At 45.5% G+C, this 24,640-nt stretch overlaps 1 protein-coding gene across 3 annotated transcripts in view; it reads left to right on the top strand.

Annotated features, from left to right (window-relative positions):
- Window positions 1–24,640, top strand: part of ERICH1 (glutamate rich 1) — a 68,926-nt gene that overhangs the window by 29,853 nt on the left and 14,433 nt on the right. The window contains exons 4-6 of one of the 3 annotated variants that reach the window (XM_067722023.1): window positions 10,050–10,526; window positions 13,119–13,313; window positions 17,029–22,246. In XM_067722023.1, coding sequence (XP_067578124.1) covers window positions 10,050–10,526; window positions 13,119–13,313; window positions 17,029–17,102 — 746 coding nt within the window. In that variant the 3' untranslated portion in view covers window positions 17,103–22,246. Of the gene's footprint in view, window positions 1–10,049; window positions 10,527–13,118; window positions 13,314–17,028; window positions 22,247–24,640 lie in introns of those variants that run through there. The other 2 variants (XR_010939604.1, XM_067722024.1) reach the window with 2 other exon arrangements.

Below are 24,640 nucleotides of genomic sequence, written 5' to 3'. Positions count from 1 at the left end.
TTCTTTTTTTTTTTTTTTTGCGATACGCAGGCCTCTCACTGCTGTGGCCTCTCCCGTTGCAGAGCACAGGCTCCGGACGCGCAGGCTCAGCGGCCATGGCTCACGGGCCCAGCCGCTCCGCGGCATGTGGGATCTTCCCGGACCGGGGCACGAACCCGCGTCCCCTGCATCGGCAAGCGGACTCTCAACCACTGCGCTTGCTGTCTGGGCTGTTTCCCTGTTTTTTCTTGCTGGGATCTTGTTTTGGATCTTCCTCTGCAGATGTCTTCCTTTTCCAGATTTCCTGTGAAATCTGACTTGCCTTTGGTTTTAATTCCTTCGCTAAGGTCTGTGGCGCAATTCCCCGGCGCGTCACTGTCACCGCGGTGTCTCACTCTCAGGGTCCTCGTGGCCCCGCCTCTTCGGTGACTTTCTCGCTTACAACTGCCAGCTCCAATGCTGTTTATAACGGGAAGTGAGACCTCCCCATCTGTCTGGCTCTCATCAGAGGGTGCAGTGGGGCACTGGCGGGGCGGCGAGTCAGTTTGGGACACTAAGCCCCTCTGCCTGGTGCCTCTGCCTCTGTCAGGGCTCATTCAGGCTCGTCGCGTCGCTCTGGATCTCCTCCTGTGACCTCTGCCCCTGCCTGCTAAAGTAGCCCAGGGGTTCCCGTCTGCTCCTTCCATTCATGTTCTTGCGAGTCGGTCCTGCTGGGGCCCAGCTCTGTGCTGGTCGGTGCGTGGGCTCCTGTTCGCTGACCTCACACACGTCGCCTGTGTCTGTCTAAGACCTGCCACACTTGCTGTCACCCCCTTTGTTGATCTGCTCCCCCCTCCAGCCAGCCAGGCAGGGTAGGGTCGGGTAAGGCTCCGGCTTCCTTCTAGCCTTTGCCCCCTGCTCGGTCCCTCCAGTGTGGGGACCTCTCCTCCATCCACATCCTTCCCTCTGCACGTCCTCTCTTGGCCTCCCTTACCCCGCCCCCCACCACGACACAGAAGTGCCCCCTCCCTTTGCCTTCCATCCAGTATCTGGTTATTTCTGTAACTTTCTTGCTCTTGCATCCTCACCTCCAGCCCCTGGGGGACGGAGCTCCGACTTGGCAGGTGGCAGAGTGAGAGTGAAGGGCCCTGGGTTTGCAGCCCCACTGTTGACTGTGGGTGCCGTCTTCCTTACTTCCCTGAGCCTCAGTTTCCTTGGCCACCTGATGGGGTAATAATCCTGCACTAGCACACCACACGCTTGCTGTGCCAATTAGATTGGGTTTGTGCAAAGCTTGTTCAAGCGTGAGCACTGCCAGCTCTTAATTCCCTGAGGCACCAGCGCCTGCTGGTGTTAAGTCTTCAGTCAATATTTGATGAACCAAGTTGCGTAATTATTTATAAAAACAGCCTGCAAATAAGGAGCAGTCCTCTCTCCTCATATAATCACTCGTATAATCACAAGTGGTTGACTGTATTGACATGGTTTTTGTGTTCAGATCAAGCTGCAAAGTCATTAAAATCAAGTCATTTTGATGGAAAGCTATTATGATTAGTATTCTAATAGCAGGCTCTGGTTGAAATAGTTATTAACTTCATGTTAACTTTCGGAAGCATGAGCTAAATGCACAGTTCTAATGTGGCTTCGTTGTGAGTCAGCCACCCTTTCAATGAGTTTTGACAGCTTTAGGCCGCAGTTCTAAGGCAGATCCATCTTCAGATCTCACTGGCTCTGTTTGGGCTGAAGAAACCCTGATGCGTGATTTCTCTGAGCTTCCCAGGTGCAGAGCACAGCAGGCACTCTAGCTTGTTTGACTAATAAGGTGCAGTTTTCACCGGAGGCCACCGGAGTCAAGGTAGAGTCCTAGGCAGGCTCTCAGCAGAGATTCTCTGACCGGCGCCACGTTCCATACACATACTCTCTCAAGGGCGCAGCAAAGCCAGACTCAGAGTTAGCAGGCTTTCATTCTTGTCCCGGTGATTTATTGAAATGAGACTTAAGACATGTAATTGTGTGAAAGCCTTTCCTTTCTCACAGGTTACTTGGGGGCATCTGAGGGACAGTAGAGGTGGTGTCATTCTGAACCACTCTTTTCTCTCAGTGAGTCGAGAACCCTCACTTAGACCAGCTGCCTCTGCCATGCACTGTCAACAATGTGACATAAAAGGCTAGACACGGAAGAGAGTTCATGCGTTCTTAGAGCACCTAAAAAGGCCTAGATTGTTTCTAGAACTATTTTGTACGCTCATGTTTTTGTTTCTTTGGCATCTTATTGGCACACACACCTGATACCCTGGATTCCTCTCAGTCACAGTGGCGTGAGCTTGCATAGCTTTAGATGTATGATTGACCAAGGACTATGTGGGTCAGAATATTAATTTTGAAATAATTTACCAGTGGAGTCTGCACAGCTCTTTAACCTGTCTTTATAAAAAAAGAAAACCCACAGTTGTTCAGATTGCCATTTATTTTCTTAAAGTATATACTTAATTTCCAAACCATTGTTGGCACATATTCATAAGAAACTTGGATTAGAGAAATATTTAGATCTTGGTAAACCCGTACACCACCTTAGCTTATTGTTAAGCGAATGCATTACAATAATAGAACAGATTATGAATACTTCTTTGGATATTGATTAATATTTCTTCAACTAATAAAATTTATTGATTAATATTTCTTCAACTAATAGACATTCCATAAAGAGATACTGAGAAAAGAAGGTGGGAAATTATTTAAGATGAAGATGTCCACTCTTGGCACTTTATTCAGCATAGTATTGGAAGTCCTAGCCGAAGCAATTAGACAAGAAAAAGAAATAAAAGACCTCTAAATTAGGAAGGAAGAAGTAAAACTGAGTCTATTTGCAGATGACATGGTTTTATATACTAAAAACCCTAAAGACTCCACCAAAAAAAAAAAAACCTGTTAGAATGAACAAATGAATTCAGTCAAGTTGCAGGGTACAAAATCAGTTTACAAAGATCAGTTTCATTTCTTTACACTAACAATGAACTATCAGAAATTAGGAAAACAGCCCAATTTACAATTGCATCAAAAAGAATAAAATTCCTAGATAGGAATAAATTTAATGGAGGTGAAAGATCTATACATGAAAACTATAAGACATTGATGAAGGAAATTGACAATGACAAATGTAAATAAATGGAAAGATATTTCATGCTCGTAGATTGGAAGAATTACTATTGTTAAAATGTCCATACTACCCAAAGCAATCTACAGATTCAGTGCAATCCCTATCAAAATTCCAAGGGAATTTCTCACAGAAATGGAACAAATAATCTTAAAATTTGTATGGAACCACAAAAGACCCTGAATAGCCAAAGCAATCTTGAGAAAGAAGAACAAAGCTAGAGGTAACATGCTTTCTGACCTCAAACTATATTACAAAGCTGCAGTAATCAGAACGGTGTGATATTGGCATAAAAACATACACATAGACCAATGGAACAGAATAGAGAGCCCAGAAATAAACCCACACATATATGGTCAATTAATTTACAACAAAGGAGCCAAGACTGTACAATGGGGAAAGGACAGTTTCTTCAATAAATGGTGTTGGGAAAACTGGACAGCCACATGCAAAAGAATGAAACTAGAACCCTGTCTCGCACCATACACAAAAACTAACTCAAAATAAATGTAAGACCTGAATGTAAGAACTGAAACCATAAAACTCCTAGAAGAAAACGTAAGTGGTAAGCTCCTCGACATCAATCTTGGCAGTGACTTTTAGGATTTGACACCATCTGTATCCTAAAATAATGAGGTAGCATAAGAATCTGGCGAATTCTGAATGTAAATTCCATTGCATTTTCACAGCCAGTCAGATTCTTAATCTCAAGGTAATCAGAGCCAAACAGGAGACTACTTGCAACAAAAGCATCCGGTGTGAACTAGCAATTGGTCATGGTAGAGCCAGAGTGATGGATCTCCTCTGTGTCCAGAGGCTGACCTTGTGAAGGTGACCTTACGCCCTGCTCCCTGCTTTGTCCTGGGCCATAGAAGCCATTGGCTGCGTGTGAGACTTGGCTTAACTCATTGACAGCCCAAGGAACTCCCTGTTAGTAAAAAGTCAAGAGACCCAGACTTCCTACCTAAGTTCACCCTAATCTATCTGACTGGGAGAGAGAAAGCCTGACTATGAGAGTCCTTTCTGGTTGTATGAATACCGAGGAGTGACTCTGATGATCAGCAGATTTAAATGCACCACATGTAGCCATACTTCAGTCTCCAAAGGACAGTAGATTCATATTTGTGGAAACGATAAATAAGCAGCTTTTGCTCTTGACTTCCAGAGCACATGGGTTCTGTCCCCTGATTGCACCGTCTCTTTCTGCACCGTGGCTGGATCTGATATAACGAGCTCTTTGTTTGAACCTTGTGTGTCAGACATTGGAGGAACAACCGTGATGATAACACAACCCTTACTGCTGTAGAGCTTAGAGGTTAGGGAGTGGAATAAAGTCAGTAACAGACTTTGTCATTCAGTACTAAGTGTTATTAGCGATAGAGACCAAGCGCCATAGGAGCACAGCGGATGGAGAAGCTAACCTTGGGAAGTCTTATAAAGCACTTGAGATTTGAACTGGTAAGAAAAGTTTGGCTCATAAACAAGAGGAACGATTTAATTTTCGACAGAGAATGAAGAATCATGAAAAGGTCTGGTATGTTTGGGGTAGAAAATGTTATAAAGGGTCAAATTTATCATTTTTCCATATCTTTATAAATTATGTTACATTACTCGGAGTTCTGCATGTAACCCAGCCAAACAGCTACGTTCTTTTTAAAAGCAACTGACAAGGGATTAATCTCCAAAATATACAAGTAGCTCATGCAGCTCAATATCAGAAAAACAAACAACCCAATCCAAAAATGGGCAGAAGACCTAAATAGACATTTCTCCAAAGAAGATATACAGATTGCCAACAAACACATGAAAGAATGCTCAACATCACTAGTTATTAGAGAAATGCACATCAAAGCTACGATGAGGTATCACCTCACACCAGTTAGAATGGGCATCATCAGAAAATCTACAAACAACAAATGCTGGAGGGGGTGTGGAGAAAAGGGAACGCTTTTGCACTGTTGGTGGGAATGTAAATTGACACAGCCACTATGGAGAACAGTATGGAGGTTCCTTAAAAAACTAAAAATAGGACTACACATACAACCCAGCAATCCCACTCCTGGGCACATACCCTGAGAAAACCATCATTCAAAAAGAGTCATGTGCCACAATGTGCATTGCAGCTCTATATACTATAGCCAGGACATGGAAGCAACCTAAGTGTCCGTCGACAGATGAATGGATAAAGGAGATGTGGCACATATATACAATGGAATATTACTCAGCCATAAAAAGAAATGAAATTGAGTTATTTGTAGTGAGGATGGACATAGAGTCTGTCATACAGAGTGAAGCAAGTCAGAAAGAGAAAAACAAATACTGTATGCTAACACATCTATGTGGAATCTAAAAAAAAAAAATGGTTCTGATGAACCTAGGGGCAGGACAGGAATAAAGGCGCAGACATAGAGAATAGACTTGAGGACACGGAGAGGGGGAAGGGGAAGCTGGGACGAAGTGAGAGAGTGGCATGGACATATACACACTACCAAATGTAATATAGATAGCTAGTGGGAAGCAGCCACATAGCACAGGGAGATCAGCTCATGCTTTGTGACCACCTAGAGGGGTGGGATAGGGAGGGTGGGAGGGAGGGAGACACAAGAGGGAAGAGATATGGGAATATATGTATACGTATAGCTGATTCACTTTGTTATACAACAGAAACTAGCACAACACTGTAAAGCAATTATACTCCCATAAAGATGTTAAAAAAAATTATGTTCAATTATGTGTAGCCATTGCCCAGTGATCTATAGGTTATGCTGGAAATGTTAAAAGAAGAAAATCAACAGATCTTTGTATCGATTGTAATGCCTACATATCATATCTAGGTATTAACATGCATTACTGTTTTTCAAAAGAAATATTGAACCATGTCTGTGTGAGTTAACTGGATATTCTCCACGCTAAGTCGCATCAAGATGTTGTACTTAGGAAACAGACACGAAGATGTCTCCTTTGGGGAAAAGGCCTCTAAGCACCGGCTGCCGAGGTAGATGTGAGCCCATGTCGGGTAGCACACAATTAGGGTGGTGAAGTCCTCCTGCAGTAACCGCTGTCCCTCATCTGTGAGAAAACGAGAGACTCAAGCAACAAATACGTAGTGTCGAAAGGGCATTGAGTGATGAGTATTTCTTCAGAGCAAGTAATTAGTCCTGTCAGTTACCACGAACAAGACGCGGAAAGAGCAGGGTGGCCGTGTGACCTCTGGCCCCGGGAGCCGGATGTCCCCAGCCATTGCCTCCTGCACGAGCCCATGGTGAGCGTCCCGGACGGTGCCGTGCTGTCCAGAAGCAGAAGGACTCCCCCACCTCCGGGAGCGTGAGCCCTGGGAGTGATGCAGGGGCATGAGCTGAGGTGGAGACTCGGGTGCCACGTCTGCTGACCCCAGGGCAGCATGGGCGCCCCTGCTTCGGCCTCTGCGGAGCCCTCATTACGGGGAGGCCCAGGGACAGCGAGGCTCCCTGCTGCTCTGGGGCTGCAGTTCCAGTGTCCGGTGGGGTCCTTGGGGTTGGTGCTCTCTGCCAGACTTGGCGCTCGCCAGCATTACCTTGCGACCCTGGTTGCCGTGCGGGTGAGCGTCCTCCTTGCCGCACTCGCGTCCTGCTTCTGTGTCTGCAGGCTCCCATGCAGCCTGTCTGTAGGGCCTGGGGGCCTCTTGGACTTACAGTGGTGCCGTCTGTAGCTGGCGTCCCCGTGAGGTCTGACACTTTCCCTCCTCTTGTTGCATCGCCAGGGCCTCCAGCAGGGAAGCAGCAGGGTGAGGGCTCCACGTGCAGTGTCCCTGCGGGATTTTCTCACCTTCTATCGCATTTCGCATTTCCCTTACATTTCTAGTTTGCTACACGTTTTCATGATTTGTTGGTGTTAATATTGATTGAATACTTTATATCACTACAATAAAACGGTTAATATTTTGTTTAGAAGTTTTGTATTGCTCTTTAGGAGAGGGGTTGGCCTGCAACCTTCCCGTCTTTCAGTGTCCTCATCAGGTTTTGAAAGAACTGTGTTGTCCTCACAAAGCGTGTGGTCACCGTCACTGTGTCTATTCTCCAGAAATGTTTTGTATGTTGGGCCTTTGTTTCTTCCTTAAATGTTCCTTAGAAGTCAGGTGAATCCACCTAGGCCTGAAGTTCTTTTGTGGGATTATTTTTAACTAAAGATTCAATTTTGTAATAGATATAGGACTATTAAGATTTTCCGTTTCTTCATGTGTCCAGTTTGGTATGTTGTACTTTTCTCAGAATCCTCCATTTCATACAAACTATGTAATGTATTTGCATAGAGTTGTCCACAGAGCCATCTTATTGGTCCTTTTGCGCCTACAGGATGTATGTTAACACACGCCTTCACCCCACGCTGGCCTTTATGTGTCCTCTGCTCGTCCCGCCCAGTCTTGCACTGTTCGTCTGTTTTCTTTCTTCACAGTGTCAGTGCTGGTTGCTGTCTCTCTGTTGGGTTTTCTTTTCTCTTCCTTTATTTTGTGCTCCTCTGATTGTTATTTCTTTCCTTCTGCTTTCCTCAGGTATAATTTGCTGTTGTTTTTCCAGCTTCTTTCTTACTTATATGATTGATTTTTAGCCTTTTTTCTTTCCTGACATATTTAAGATTATAAATTCACCTTTAAGTAGAATTTAGTGACATCCCATGTTTTGAGTTGTCATAATTTCATCAAGTTTAAAATAATAATTTTTCCTTATTATGAAAACAGTATCTGCTCAATGTCCTACAGTTGGAAATCAGAAAAATACAATGAAAAAAAAAAACCTACAGTCACAGCACCCAGAAACCACAGTTAACCCCACAGGTCTGGCATCTGGACCTTCAGTATCTCAGTATGTATTAAGTTTTCCTCTTAAGAAGTGTGCACACACACTTATATGAAAAAGTATGATACTCTTATGTCTTACACCCTTCTTTGCCACCTCCTCCTTCTCAAATTCCTGTTTTATAGTCTTTTAGAGTAGCAGGCTGATAGCACAATCATCCTCACAGGGCAGCATGCGTGCTGTGCTCTCACCACTTGCAAAGAGAGATGAACCGGAGGATGACGTCAGTAATTGGCTCGGCTGGAAGGGCCTGGAGAACGGAGATATCGGGGAATAAATGAGAGCAGCTCTCCGGATGCCACTCTTGGTGGACAGTAAGGATGCCCCCAGATGACTGCACGCTGCTCCCCAGATGGCTTTACTGTGACTTGATAAAGCATCCTATGCATGACTGTTTTTCCAAATCAACAAAGGCAAGAATAGACCCCAATGAGGAGAAATGTAATTTTTTCTTTTTTTAAACTGAATCTGGAAAATTTTTTAAATTCCATAAGCAGTGGTCATTTTTCAAACATTAATATTTTACAAGACCAGCTCAAGGGCCAGCTATTCAGAGATACTCATGAATCAGGTGTCTGTCAGCGACACTAAGCAGGTCTCTAAAATCAGTTAATATCAACTTTCAAATGAAATAGGAAAATGCTGTGTTCAGTCATCCACTGGTGATTGAGAAAAGAGAGAAAATGTACCAAGTATGGGACTGTATGACAGTGTCACGTCGTGGTTTTATGAGGAGTAATTTGGGCTTCATGCCAAGTTGCAGGCAGCACCAGGTCTCCTGGTTGTCACGTGTATCAAGAGAAAACCGAGGACTCTCATTCCAGAGTCAGGAGAGGACGCTCCCCGTATCCAGAGGCAGTGTCTGGTTTGATGATGACGCGAAGCTGCAGGGGAGGGGGCCTTCCGTGTCACACAGGCCGGGGGGGGTGGGTGGACGCTTGTTTAAATGCGCAGGTGGGAGTTTGGCTGCATAAATAGACTCAGAGCCCAGAACAAGAGAAGAAGCCCCCTCCACGGATCAGAGGGTGTGACCAGCGGGTTCCGAGTCTCAGGCCCCTCATCACAGGAAACACAGTGCAAGGACCACGTGGCATCTTCTGTCTGACGTCAGCAGCAGATCAAAGCCTTAGAGTGCAAATTACAGGGAGAGGGATCTTCATTCCACGTAGTGACGCACAGTGTCTCAGAAGTCTCACGCATGGTGTTTGATTTCTCACCATAACCTGTGGTGGGCCTAAGGAGAACCTGTGAGAAGTGAGGGTTGTTGAGAAGAAGCGTCTGAGCGTTGATGGCAGCACCGCCGTCCTTGGTTGGCTGGGATGGAGCAGGTGGGCGCGTGTGGGCAGCAGCGGGTGTGCTGGGCGTGCACCGGGCATGTGCTGAGCATGTGACGGGCATGCACTGCCACGAGGGTGCGGGGATGGGGTGGACGGGGCAGGATTGGCATGCGGGTCGTCCCTCTCAGGCCCCACGTCCACCGCAGGCCTTACGGCCCCACGTCCACCGCAGGCCTTACCACCCCACGTCCACTCCAGACCTTGTCTGTTGCGTGGCAGTGACTGCCACATCTCGACCATGTCACCTACCTGCCGAGAGCCCAGACGTCGTCTTCATTCATATGGGACCCATTGCTGATTCGGATGGGCAGGTCGTCACTGCTTGCTTCTCATCCTCACACACAAGTAACTCTTTAGAAGGTGCTAAAGGACACTTTAAAAAACATGAGAATTCATGTTTCTCTCCCCAAGACCACAGGCATGAAATTTTACTCTCGATCAAACTGCAACAACTCTTACATCCTTAAAATCATACCATATGTCATGATTGTAACAATGTTGAGTAAATACACATACACACACATACGCGTACACGTACATACACCTTTTTTGGAAGAACAAGTAGGTTATTAATTTACTTCATGGTAAATCCTAGTATCCTCAACAGTGTACTTTGTTGGTATAAAGTTAAGAATCACTGAAGTAAATATTTTAAATTCCTTTTCTACTAAAATTACAAGATCCTAATGGAAAATTTATCTAGCCTAGTAAGTTTGTTATGGTTCCATTTTACAGAAAATTGTTATATTTGAATTTTTGTTTTTATAGATCAGGATCTTCAGGCTCAACCAAAGAGAAGAAGAATTAGAAAGCATAATTCAAAGAAAAAATTTAAAAATCCCAGTAACATTCCTCTAGAACAAGCAGAATTAGAGAAACAGCAGAGTATTTTGCAAGAAAAATTGCAGCCACACAGCCACAGCCACACAGATGGCCCCACAATAAGCAAAAATAAAAAAAGGAAACTGAAAAAGAAACAGCAAATTAAAAGGAAGAAAGCAGCTGGCTTACTAACAGGAGTCTCTGGCGTCAACTTCATGTACCAGCCTGAGGAGACCAGCAGTGAGCAGGGCGACATGAGAGTGAGTGATGGAGAGGACGGCGCAGACGGGGAGGGAGGGGGCCCGGATGCCGAGGAGGAAGGAGCCACAGACGCCGGGAAGGAAGAAGTTAAAAGTACCAATGAAAAGGCAGATGATATCCTGAACTTTTTGAAGTCAACACAAGAAATTTATTTTTATGATGGTATGTTTTTTCCTGTTGTTCTTTTGAATAATGGCATCTACTTCTTTGGAAAATTAAGCAAATGTAAAATATTTAAATGTTTAAAATATAAAACATTAAAAATATTCAGTATTCAAAATAAGTCATTAGTTTTGAGGCAAAAATCCAAATATTTAAATTCATCCCACCAAAGATCTGGGCTGGCCCCCTGCTCTAGGCTCACCAGGGGAAACAGCCCGCCCATTAGAGGTGTGGGTCCAAACGAGGGTGGTCTCATCATCCTCATTTCTCTAAGATCCAATTTCAGAATATGGTGCTATTCTCAGCTCTATGTTTAAAGAAAAGATAAATCCAGGTTGGAGACTTTGATGAATTCTTGCTCATTTTCATCGGCTAGTAGAGACGTGAAGGAAGCACAGCTCTCTCTCTCTCGGACACACATTGATTTGCTTCCCCAATGTGTGGCTTAGTGATTTGAGATTTTTCAGTAAGCATATTGGACCACTGTTTGTACTGATATAGGAGCTGAGGTTTATCCTGGGATTTATTCTGACGGGTGATAATCCCTCACCTTTGTGTGGAGCCTAACAGACAGCAGCCCTGAGGGTCAGGAAGGAGCAGGTGCTGGCTCGGTGCCAAGAACAGAAGTGCTGGGATAACTGCCACCATTCTGATCCGTCCCTGGGAGATTCAGGGGATGTGGTGGGCTTAGTGCATCGAACCTCCAGCATGACCAAGATGGAGAAATACTGCCTATGTGATAACTGGAGGGGTAAGGGATGGACTTAAACAGTGATGCGAAAACACCATGATTAACGGGTCCATTTTAACCAAGATTGACCCTTTTCCTCTTTTGCTTGTTTATCCACATTTTGTCTTAAGTTGAAAACATCCTTAACGAATATCCACATGAGACTAATAGGAGGACGTGGCGGAGACACTGCAGAACAGAAGTAGGCTTCAGAGAGATCTCAGTAGAGTATCCATTCTCTGCGTGAGGGAGTAGCTTGTGGCAGACAGCCCTCCTGCCAAGGAGGACTGAAGTTTAAAGTGTACTTGGAGTTTTAAGAGCTGCTGAGGAAAAGCCCTTGTGACAAATCCCAGAGGAGGTGAACCACAGGCCGGGTGAGCCAGAATGCTGCTGCCCTCCTTCCCTCAAGGTGTCTGCCAGTTTGGACAGGGGCTTGGGCAAGGGTCCAGGGAAAGGGGCAGTGCAGCCTGGAGAGCAGGCAAACCAGCAGAGCCCCAGTGGTCTCACAGGTCTGGGGGGGAAAGTGGAGGGCCCAGAGTCGGCCAGCTCTGTAAGAAAGGAGGGTCAGAGACCAGAGCAAAGCTCTGCTTGTCCCCCCTCAAAACCTTGGCCAAGCCCTGAACTGTGGGATGGGAGGAGGGCAACCAGGCAGACCTCTTCCACATGGCAGGGCGGCCTTTGTGGCGTCCTGAGGGACCAAGCAGGCAGGGCTAACCTGACCCTCCAGCGCAGCACGCAGGCCACGCGCTCAGGTGCAGGTGGACAACTGCCGGCCAGACGTGCAGCCACCCTGTGGTCAGTTCAGTCGCCTGCCCCTTCTCTGTCTGCCGAGCAGAGGCAAGCGGGGACCCTCTCTGGAGGAAAATGTCGTTAGCCAAGACCCTGCAATTTTCATGTTCATTCAAAAGAGTGTGTCAGACACAGCAAGAGACTGGACCATACGACCGAAACCATGAGGAAAAGAGCAGCAGAAAGAGGCCACGGGGTGGAGACGCTGATGTTACCAGACAAGGGACTTAAAATAGCTATGATCTAGATGTCCAAGAAGTAGGAGAAGATGGAGAAAAAAGGTGAAAAGCGGAGACTTTCACCAGATAATTTGAATCTATTAGGATAATCAAACGGAAATTCTAGACCTGAGAAATATAATAACAAATTAAGGACTCAAAGACGAGTTCAGACAGCAGATTAGATTCAGCATAAAAGAGAATTAGTAACTGCAAGGCAGGCTGAAGGAAGTATCCAGAGTGAAGGAGGGAGAGGAAAGGATGGAAAACACAGAAGGAGCATAACAGCCACTTGGGCCCGAAGGAGCCTCACCCATGGGACTGGGGCACAAGGGACGTGTAAGAGGTGGCAGCTGGGAGTTTTTCAAAGTTGACAAAGACCATGAAGTCACAGATTCTAGGCATCCTGTGAACACCAACCAGGATAGTGCAGAAATGGCCTCAGCATGATGTAGGCCTGCCGCCGGCCAGCAGTGGGGACAGCGCTGTGCTCATGGGGCAGCCTCCTTGGCTTCCTTGAAGCATCCCAACCGCCCAGCAGCTTCATGCTGTTTGTAGATGCCTGACACCATCGGAGGGCTTGGTTTCGTGTGTTTCCCCTGCTGCGTGCGTGGATTCCGGTACGTGGAACACTCAGAGCTGCTTTACGAGATCGGTGCCCGTAACACACCACCTTTCCACTGTGGTTCAACAGTTGTATTTTGTGGTTTGCTTCTCAAAGTTCTGTTCTGATTGTCTCTCAAACACATCGTTCTAAATAGAAATATACGTTTGAGGCTTTCTTTAGGAAGTGAGAGCTTATCTTCAGTTTGTAAGAGTAAAAATGCATTTCTAAGTGACCCTGTCTTTGTTTAGGTGTCTCCAAGGATTCGGACTCGGCTGTCTTCATGGAGACCAGTGGAGAGCTATTTAAATATCTTGAAACTCACAGCATGCCCTCCTCAGATGTGTTCATTCTGGATCACATGAAAACGCTGTTACTTTTGCAAGATACTGAAAGATTGAAGAGTGCCCTGGAAGTGTTCCCAGAACATTGCAGGATGCCACCCGGTATGTACTGTGCACTTTATTCATTGTGCTGCTTTAGACACTTGTCTAGGGTTTGCCTCTGAAAAACTTACTCTCTAGCAAAGCAGTCCTGAATCAGAAAATATAAGGATGCACATATGGCTTGAGGAATAGATTCCCACAGAGGAATATGCTTCTTGCATCTCTCTTGCTATAAAAATATCTCTCATGATATATGCAGATATGCGTGTACAATCTAATTCTCCAGACTTGTGAGCTCCACTCTTAGGACCAAATCTTTATTAGTTTAAATGGAAGTGAAAGAGTTCATTTCTTTTCCTTTTCCTCTGCTAGATTTGGAGAAGGTACATTTTTTCTGTCCTCCAAATGTCTTGGTCTGCCTTCCTGGACCCTACAGTAAAAAGGGAATTGAACTATAAGATGATTTCTCTTTTGTTACTTCCTCAACCTTTGTTGGGTGCCCATTTCATGCAAACTGTAGAGTGCTGGGCCGACTGTGCTTGTGTCTTCACAATGCCATGGGTGGGGCTTCACACTGGCAGCTTGAAGTCCCACCGGGCCACGGTGGGAATACTCCGGCCGCAGAAATCTGTAAACACTGAGTATCAGACGATCAGGACTTTTTGGAGAGCACCTGCACAGCATGGAGCAGAACTCCGTGCCAGACCCAAGACAGGCACTGGACAACCTTTTAGTTGAGTGAATGGAAGTGATTCTGCAGATTACCTTGGGGCAGTAATCTCAAAATGAGTACAGTGCATGGTTTTTCTCCTTGGAAACCTCATAGTATAGCTAAAGAGTCAAGACTGACATGTTTAAAAAGCCACATATCACATTTCGTCACATGAAATAACAGTAAAGCCAGCAGTAAAGCAATACGGCACCAGTATAATTAGCAAGTGGCTGGCGGGAGTTGACGAGACCCCTGCGCGTTGGGGTCGCCAGGAGGACCTGCCTCCCCCATACGTCCAGTAGTGATCTGTTAGGGGGCCTCATCTGCCCTGCCTGTGCGGCCCTGGTCCCGCCGCGGGTCTTCAGGGGAGAGCGCCCTGCCCTTCGGGGCTTACGTAGACCGAGAAGTCAGTGAGGTGTGCTTCGTACAGCTGAGCCCACGGAGAAGACATGGCGGGGGCGGGGTCTTGTGGGGAGGGCAGCGAGGGGTCAGAAGCGGGTGGGAGAGGAGCCGGGGACCGGGTCACGTCAGGCCCTGGAGGTTGTGCTGAGTTCGTTGGCCTTTATCCTGGGCGGCGTGGGGCCACTGGAAGGCCAGCCTGTTGGGTCTGACTGCACTTAGCAAGATCTCTCCGGCCATCACGTTCGGACTAGAGAAGGGGTCGGGGACAGCGGGGGCTTCGGTCATACTCCCGGGCGCGGTCAGATTTGTATCGGCTGTGAAGGTGGACTCAGTAGGGTTTGCCGACTGACTGGACGTGGGCGTCTGTGACCCAAAGCCCTGCACGAAGCCTGCAGCGCATCATGAGGCAGGAGAGGCAGCCACAGGAGCAGGTGGGGTGTTGAGCTGGGCCGGCTGGAGGTTCCTGTCGGACGTCCAGGTGTGGGGACTTAGGCCTGGGAGAGCCACTGACAGTCACCCTCACAGAGCAGCCTGGGGTCCGGGGGGACAGAGGCTTTGTCAGAGCGGGACCAGAGATGGGGTGAAGGTGACGCCTTCGGGGGGGTTGCCGCGAGGAGTAGGACCAGAGGTGGTATGGGAGGAGTGAGAGCCGGTGGGCTGCCAGTGGGAGCAGCTCCGGGAAGGGAGACCCTCAGGCAGGGGAGCAAGTGCTGGCAGAGCCCTGCTCCTGCCGGGGGCGCCGCAGGGCCACTCGGGACCCCCAGCCCCGTGATCCAGTGTTTGCTCCTTTCCTTACTGCTGGTTGTTGGGCCTGCTGTATTCAGTATTTAAAAATGTACATTTCCGGGCTTCCCTGGTGGCGCAGTGGTTGAGAGTCCGCCTGCCGATGCAGGGGACACGGGTTCGTGCCCCAGTCCGGGAAGATCCCACATGCCACGGAGCAGCTGGGCCTGTGAGCCATGGCCACTGAGCCTGCGCGTCCGGAGCCTGTGCTCCGCAACGGGAGAGGCCACAACAGTGAGAGGCCCGCGTACCGCAAAAAAAAAAAAAAAAAAAAATTTACATTTCCGTAAGAAATGTAAAAAGATCTACACTTCCATAATTTACATTTTCAGATTGCAAAAAGCCAATTTTATTAAGTTAAACTAATATGAAGTTTTTATGAGAGATGAAAATATATCATTTACGATTCAGTGGATCCTCACACTGAAGACGTTCTTCACGCGTGGCTCTGAGATGCATCAGGAGAGTTTGGAACAGGGATTGGGGATTGAGTGGAAACGCTTCTCTTGCTTCTTACATTGAAACCATTGGACAGGTTTTGCCTACAAGCACCTTAAGTAGTTGGTGGAACTAAAATTTATGCATGAAGCACTTTTCTGTGAAAATGGATTCCTTTTTAGTGCATGTAGGATGCGCAAAGTTTTTCTATGTTGAGCTACTTGGTAAAATGAAATCTTACAAATGGTGAAGCTTTATTTTCAAATATTGGTTCTGTCTAATTCAGATTTAGCATTCCGAAATTGTTTTCTTTTTCATAAAACTAGCTTATGAAGTTTAATTAGTAGCTGTATCTCTCCTGTCTATAGAGTAAGCCTGGAAATAGTAGCATTTAACAGCAGACACAGGGGGCTTTCTCTCTCTGCTGCCTCAACGATTGTTTTTCCTAGTTCTTTCCTAGTTCACGGGTGTTTCATTGACCGGGGTGCAGCAGCCGTGTCCCGAGGCCGGTGCACGTGTTTTTACAGTTGGTCTCACATATTGCGTTCCGTCATCTGCACGTACATGCACGTCACCATCTGTGGGGTTTTTATCATGCTCCGCGCACCATGAAGATGCTGCAGGCATCCCCGCCCTGGACCCTCCTGAGTCCTCTGTGCACACATTAGCCACCACCATCCTTGGGAGCCCGAGGCTGGGGGGCAGGGCAGCTGGCCCGGGCAGGACGGGGGACGAGTTTGGAGGCACCTCAGCCACACTTCTGCATGGAGCGTGAGATGGGACCCCTCCCCGCAGTCCCAGCCTCTGCTCGAAAGTGCGTCTCGGGGCCTCAGCAGCAGTCGGCTGCCCCTCAGGCACCAGGATCTGAGCCAGACAGGGTATGTGTGCTCTCAGGGTCGGAGCCTCCGGACCTGCGTCCCCCTCAGTGAGCATCTTTACGAGGAGTGAGGCCCAAAATGAGGGGCTGTGACCTCAGCTCAGGTCCTTTGCTGGGCTGTTCCTGGGACAGTTTCCTGAAACCTGAGTGCTGTCCCTTCCAGCTCATCTCACTTAGAATCCTGCTTCTAACGTCCTGCTACTTTGTCTACCTTTGAAGTAAACTATTTCTGCTTCATTTCACTTTGTATGTGGTTTTCTTTGAGCTCAGATGTTAAGCGTGTAATATTGCATGTGGTGTTATGGAGTTCAGCTCTAACTAACAGAACTTTTGTATCCAAGTGAAATACAAATATTCCAAACTGACCCATACTTTTATGGGATTTGCAAGCGTGCTGACAATCAACATCATTTCAACACCCGAGTTGTGTCTTATTAGATTATTTCAGGGTTTACTTTGGGCCTAAGGACTAATATCTACAAAATAATAATTTATAATTTTTCTTTTTGTTTGAATTTTTTGTTTTATTTTATTTTTTGTTCTGTTTTCTTTTTGCTTTCCAGACTATGCCCGAGTAATCTCAGCTTTCTTTAATTACTGGATCACACATATCCTTCCTGAGAAAAACAATGAATAAAATCAGTACATCTATTTAAGAAGAGCTAATATTTGACAAGAAAATAGGAAAGACAGATATGAAATGGGCTGAGACTTAATTTCTATACACAGAGAAGATGAAATTCTCTAAGTTTTCTTTGTAACCCAAACACTGGGAACTTTGAGGACATTTCAATTCATCTGTTTGTACATAATAGGTAGACGTAATCTGAGACTTTAAGTGAGAAATTGGGATAAAATTGAAAATTTCTTTGAAATTGTGTGTGTCTTAAATTAAAAAATGGACATTCTGTTAAGTTGAATAAACTGTATAGTTTGAAGCTGTATATATATTTTTATAAAGTTTTAAATCACTTTGTGTCTGAAAGTTTGTTTTAAGAATGTCGTATGGATATTAAAACGTTCATGGTTAAGTAGTTTGATTCTAGTTGAATTTATTGATTGTTTTCTTCTTTTTTTCCTCTTTACTTTGAGAAGAATATCAAGAACATGTTTTTCCTGTTTGATCTTCCTTTTGTCACAGAAGCCGTCACCAGTTTTCAGTGAGACTGAGTTTTAAAAACACCAATCAATCGATGCAGCGTCTTAGGATTGGCACTGTCTCTATACATGAAAATATACTTTTTTATTGTGGTAAAATATACATAACATAAAGTATGCCATTTTAGCCATTTTGAAGTGTACAGTTAAGTGGCATTAAGTACATTCACAGTGTTGTGAGGTCATCACCACTGTCCTTCCTTTTTTAGGCTGAACAATGTTCCACCTCTGTCCGTGGACACTGGGGTTTCCCCCATTTCCTGTTATGAATAATGCTACTGTGTGAACATCATGTACAAAATTCTGCGTGCACATTTGTTTTCATTTATCTTGGGAGTGGAATATCTGGATCAGATGGCGACTCTACGTTAACCTTTTGAGGATCTGCCAGGATGTGGTCCACAGCAGCTGCACCATCTTCATCCCCACCACCCAAACATGAGTGCCAAGTTCTCCACGTCCTCACCAACACTTGTTATTTTCCATTTTCCTGGTAATAGCCATCCTCATGGTTGTGCAGAGGCATCGTGTGGTGGTTTCAGTTTACATTCTATGTACTCATTGGCTCTTCTCCTCCTTGCAGAAATTCCTGTGGAAGTTATTGCCCATTTGTGAATTAGATTATTAGCTTTTTGTCATTGAATTATGAGTCCTTCATGCTGGGTATTAACCCCTTATCAGATCTGTGATTTGAAAATATTTTCTCTCATTCTGTAGCTTGTCTTTTCACTCTCTTGTTAGTATATAGATAGATTCTTTTTCATATTCATTATGATTTATTACAGGATATTGAATATAGCTGCCTGTGATATACAGTAGGACCTTGTTTCTCCATCCTATATATGCTAGTTTGCATCTGCTGATCCCAAACTCCCAGTCCATCCCCCTCCCCATTAGCAACCACAAATCTGTTCTCTGTCTGTGAGTCTGTTTCTGTTTTGTAAATAAGTACATTTGTGTGATATTTTAGATTCCACATATATGGTATCATATGGTATTTGTCTTTCTCTTTTTGACTTGTTTCACGTAGTATGATAATCTCTAGGTCCATCCATGTTGCTGCAAATGGCATTATTTCATTCTTTTTTATGGCTGAGTAGTATTCCATTATATACATATACACACACACACACACACACACACACACACCCCAAATCTTCTTTATCCATTCATCTTTCAATGGACATTTAGGTTGTTTCCATGTCTTGGCTATTGTAAATAGTGCTGCTGTGAACATTAGGGTGCATGTATCTTTTTGAATCAGAGTTTTGTCTGGATATATGCCCAGGAATCAGATTGCTGGATCATATGGCAATTTGATATGGCAACTCTATTTTTAGTTTTTTGAGGAACCTCCATACTGTTTTCCATAGTGGCTGCACCAGGTCACATTCCCACCAACAGTTTAGGAGGGTTCCCTTTTTTCCACACCCTCTCCAGCATTTATTATTTGTAGACTTCTTAATCAGATTAGGGCCATTCTGAGTGGTGTGAGGTGTTACCTCATTGTAGTCTTTTTTTTTTTTTTAATTTATTTTTGGCTGTGTTGGGTCTTCGTTGCTGTGTGCGGGCTTTCTCTAGTTGCAGTGAGTGGGGGCTACTCTTCATTGCGGTGCACGTGCTTCTCATTGCGGTGGCTTCTCTTGTTGCAGAGCACAGGCTCTAGGCACCCGGGCTTCAGGAGTTGTAGCACGTGGGCTCAGTAGTTGAGGCTGGCGGGCTCTAGAGTGCAGGCTCAAGTTGTGGTGCACAGGCTTAGTTGCTCCACGGCATGTGGGATCTTCCTGGACTGGGGCTCGAACCCGTGTCCCCTGCATTGGCAGGCAGATTCTTAACTGCTGCGCCACCAGGGAAGCCCCTCGTTGTAGTTTTGATTTGCATTGCTCTAATAATTAGCAATGTTGAGCATCTTTTCATGTGCCTGTTGGCCATTTGTTTGTCTTCTTTGTTGAAATGTCAATTTAGGTCTTCTGCCCATTTATTGATTGGGTTGTGTTTTTTTTGATATTGATTTGTATAAGCTGTTTGTGTATGTTGGAAATTAAGCCATTGTCGTTCACATCGTTTTCAAATATCTTCTACCAGTCCATAGGCTGTCTTTTCATTTTGTTGATGGTTTCCTTTGCAGTGCAAAAGCTTTTAAGTTTGATTAGGTCCCATTTGTTTATTTTTGCTTTTATTTCTATTGCCTTGGGAGACTGATTGGTATGACTTCTGTCAAAGAATGTTTTGCCTATGGAGTTTTATGTTGTCATGTCTTATATTTAAGTCTTAAAGCCATTTTGAGTGGACCTGTCCTGATCCCCATCCTGGTTGGTGGCCCATCCTAGCTGGTGGCCCATCCTGGTGTCCAGGCCTGGCTGGCAGCTCCACTTACCAACTTTTATTAAGCTCAGGGAGCTGTATGGTGTATGGTATATGGGTGTGTTCTAACTTGATTGATATATATAAGGCTGTCCAGCTTTCCCAACACCACTTGCTGAAGAGACTGTCTGTTCTCCATTGTATATTCTTGCCTCCTTTGCTGAAGATTAATTGACTGGAGGTGTGTGGGTTTATTTCTGGGCTCTCTATTCTGTTCCATTGATCCATATGTCTGTTTTTGTGCCAGTACCTTGCTGTTTTGATTACTGCAGCTTTGTAGTATTGTCTGAAGTCTGGGAGGGTTATGCCTCCTGCTTTGTTCTTTTTCCTCAGGATTGCTTTGGCAATTCTGAGTCTTTTATGGTTCCATATAAATTTTAGGATTATCTGTTCTAGTTCTGTGAAAAATGTCATGGGTAATTTGATAAGGATTGCATTAAATCTGTAGATTGCTTTGGCTAGTATGGCCATTTTAGCCATATTAATTCTTCCAATCTAAGAACGTGGGATATCTTTCCATTTCTTTGAATCATCTTCAGTTTCCTTTATTAATGTTTTATAGTTCTCAGCATATAAGTCTTTCACCTCCTTAGGTTTATTCTTAAGTATTTTTTTTTGGATGCAGTTTTAAAAGGAATTTTTTTTTAAATTTCTATTTCATTGCCTTTCTATTTAATTGTTATTATAAAGAAATGCAACCAATTTCTGTATGTTAATCTTGCATCCTGCTATTTTGCTTAATTCGTTTCTCAGTTCTAGTAGTTCCTGTGTGGAGTCTTTAGGGTTTTCTATATGTAGTGTCCTGTCATCGGCATATAATGACAATTTTACCTCTTCCCTTCCAATTCGTATACTTTTTCTTTTTCTTATCTGATTGCTGTGGTGAGGACTTCCAATACTATGTTGAATAGAAGTGGTGAGAGTGGGCATCCTTATCTTGTTCCAGATTTTAGTGGGAGGGCTTTCAGCTTTTCTCCATTGAGTGTTATGTTGGCTGTGGGATTGTCATAAATAGCTTTTATTACATTGAGATATGTTCCCATAAATGGAATTGTTTTTATTTCCTTTTCAGATTGTTCATTGCTAGTGTATAGAAATGCGGCTGATTTTTTGTATTTATTTTGTATCCTGCTAGTTTTCTGAATTCATATATTAGCTCAAACAGTTGTGTGTACGTGTGTGTGTATAATCTTTAGAGTTTTCTACATATAAGATATCATCTGTGAAGGAGATCATTTTATTTCTTTCCTTCTACTGTGGATGCCCCATTCTCCAGAGCTCCTCTTCCCCATCACCGTTTGTGTCCTTAAGAGGTGTCTGCTCCACTAAGTAGAACCTTCTGGAAGCAGATGAAACAACAAGGATGCCCTACTGGTTCTGGAGATCTGTCAGCTTGAGACTAGTTGCTGTGAAGTTCCCTGAGCTTAATAAAGGTTGGTAAGTGGAGCTGCCAGCCAGGCCTGGACACCAGGATGGGCCACCAGCTAGGATGAGCATCAGGACAGGTCCACTAACCAGGGCAGGTCCACTGACCAGAACAGGGCCCCCCAACCGGGATGGGCCATCAACTAGGATGGGTCATCAACCACAATGAGCCCACAACTGGGACAAGCCACCAACGAGGATGGGCCACCAACCAGGATGGGTCACCAACTGGGATGGGCCCACCAACTGGGATGGGTCGTCAGCCACGGTGGGCCCACAGCTGGAACAAGCCACCAACCAGGATGGGTCACCAACCAGGATGGGCCACCAACAAGGATGGGTCACCAACCGGGATGGGTCACCAACTGGGATGGGTCACCAACTGGGATGGGCCCACCGTACCCCAGGGGCTGCCTCCTTGAGAATGGATGATGGTCCACTGTCTCCATGGAGCTGGAAACAAGACACGGCCACAGCCTGAAGTAGAACTGTGGGCAGCTTCCAGTCCATGCCTAAGATGGCCTTCGTCTCATTTCCCCCTCAGTGGAGATATGATCTGCTGCCACAACTGCTTTTCCCTCCTCCCCTGAGACGCAACGTCAGTGAGGTCAGAGGCCCAGGAATTGTGTCACCTTCACCGCAGGGCTGAGGGGTCACTCTAGGCAGGTAACATCAACCTGCTGCTTCCTTTCCAGAACCTCTGACTGCCTCGGGTGGGACACCTGCCTTTCTGATTCGCCAGGTTGTAATCCTTCCATTAAGGTGCCTATTAATTAATGACATGTGTTTGCCGGTATGAAAATAAATATTGACAGATTCATAATTTCCCATTAATTCTCAATATCCAATTTGTCTTTCAGTTATGCACAATTTACATCTTTTCCATGCCCAGCAAATGAATACACTATTGTTGGATTCTGGGGAAAACTTGTGATTTGCAGACAAGACTTAACCCTTTACTTGATTCTTTCTGGTCTCAGCACAGAATCCCTGTAAACTCTCCTCCTGTCAGCTCATTGGGTTTTACTTTGTCCATTTCTCTGACCACACCCTAAAAGTACTGAGGAACAGGGGTGTAATTGAGCAGGTGGGATGGTCAGGGTTAATCAGTTTTGCGTATCATTCTAATTTCAAAGAGAAAAATGCCTCTTCTAGAAAAAAAATAAATCTTGTCTCTGTGTCAGTATAAATACGGTAATCTGTTTCTCCCAGTGTGACTGAAGTTAGATGATAATTAGATCAACTTATCTTTTACAATAGTGCAAAATATCATTCAGTCTGAGTCATTTGTTTTCTGTAAACCATACCAATTAAGGCAGAAAGGAAGCTCTCGAGAATGTGAGGAATGCTCATCACAGTGAGATGGGGGGCGGGGGAAGCCCAGCGCTTTTCTGCATCCTGAGATCTCAGCAATTAGGAGAGGTGGTAGCAGTGTCTCCCTGCTGTTCCCCAGGCCCTGATGCTCAGTGTTTTCAGAAAAAACTGTCCTAGGTTCTCTCACACTCACTTGGCCGGTTCTGGATTTTCCTCTCCATGCAGCACTCGCTGTGCCCAGTTTCTCTAGGGAGCATGTGTTCTCATTCAGAGAATCTGGTGAAACATTGAGTCCCCTCCAAAATAAGAAGCACGCACAGAGCTGCCCCACCACACACACAGACACTGCACAGCTAAAGGGGTTGCAGACTCCCTGAAACCCACGCAGCGGTGGATTGATTGTCTACTTCTGCATGACAGATTACCACGAATTTAGTGGCTAAAACAATGCCCTTTATTGCCCCCCAGTGACCATGAGTCAGGCCCAGGCTTGGCCTGCTGTGTCCTGGGTTTGGGGCCTCATGGGCTGTGGGCAGAATTCTATTCCTGTGGTTGTGGGACTGAGGTCCTAGTTTTCTTGCTGGCTGCCAGCTGGGGCTACTTTCACCTCCCTGAGGCCCCCCAAGTCCCAATTCCCCCCACCCTCTTCCCACCTGGCAGTGACTCCTCTGAGGCCAGCAGGAGACCTGGGAAGGACCAGGTTCTGAAGGGCTTCCCCTGGTGGAGTCAGGCCGCCAGGTTGGCCTCCCTTTTGCTTCATTTAAAACCAACTGATTACAGGCCTTCAAGTCCTTTGTCCTTGCATGTGGCACTTGGCACTGACCCTTCTGGTACCTCCCTGGCCCATAGCACCTGGCACAGATCTTGCACTGGTCACTCAACAGACATTTCTTGAGGCAACCATTCAAGTTTCCTTCCTTTCCTTTCCTTTCCTTTCCTTTCCTTCCAGCCACTCAAGTCGGAATGTGGTTAGCTGCTGCCAGCCCTTCAGACCCACATCCTGCATAGACCAGATGTCTTCATTTACAGGGGTAGACTAGATGTCCTCATTCACCAGGGTAGACCAGATGGCCTTGGTTACCATCACTGTATAGGCCCCATAGATGTTCAAATGGGGTCATGCAACCCCTTTCATTTTGCAAAAGAAGCTAATGACCAGAGAATTTAGGAGGCTTGCTCAATGTCACACAGCACTCATAAAGGTAGAAAGTAGAAAGTAAGATGAGTAAGGTGAAGGTGAGAATGTATAGGTGATATGTTTTCAGAATTCAGGTGGAGAGAAATTACCTTCATGGAGGAATCAAGGGAGAAAGATGGCTTCATAAAAGGTGATACCTGAGCTCCTCCCTAAAAGACAGATAGGATGAGGATGTGTGGAAATACAGGAGGAAGGCAGAGGGGCTGGGAGGTGACAGAACAGGTGGAAGAAGGGGTGCTTCCCCTGTCTTGTGACTGTTTTCTATCTGCACCAACACAGATTTCAATCAGCAGCTATGCTGTTGACTCATAAAAGTGTCACACTTCTGCTGGAAATTATCCCCAAGAATGTCTCCTCTTCAGATTTAATCACCACCACCCATGCTGGAAATGTGCCTGTCCTAAAATAATAAATGTTTTCTTAAGGGCTTAGAACATTCCAACATGAACGTAGACAGCAACTGATGGCAACTGCCAGCAATCAGCCATGCAAGGCAGTTACCCCAGAACAAACATCAAGTAAATATGTGCAGAAATCACAAGGGCAGCCTCATCTCTTCATCCTCACAAACTCCACGGTATAATCCACTTTCTTACCTCAGTGATGTTCTCATTGCAAGGTTAGGTGCTCATCCAGTTTTTAATTATATTCATAATGGAGAATGAAGAAGAAAAAGGGGACTGACACTTACTGAGCACCTACTGTGTGCCAGGCGT

Source organism: Pseudorca crassidens, chromosome 21 (genome assembly GCF_039906515.1).
Source record: "Pseudorca crassidens isolate mPseCra1 chromosome 21, mPseCra1.hap1, whole genome shotgun sequence".
In the NCBI taxonomy this organism is placed as follows: domain Eukaryota; kingdom Metazoa; phylum Chordata; class Mammalia; order Artiodactyla; family Delphinidae; genus Pseudorca; species Pseudorca crassidens.
Note: the sequence above shows the minus strand (reverse complement) of the source record. Positions and strands in the feature narration are given on the sequence as shown.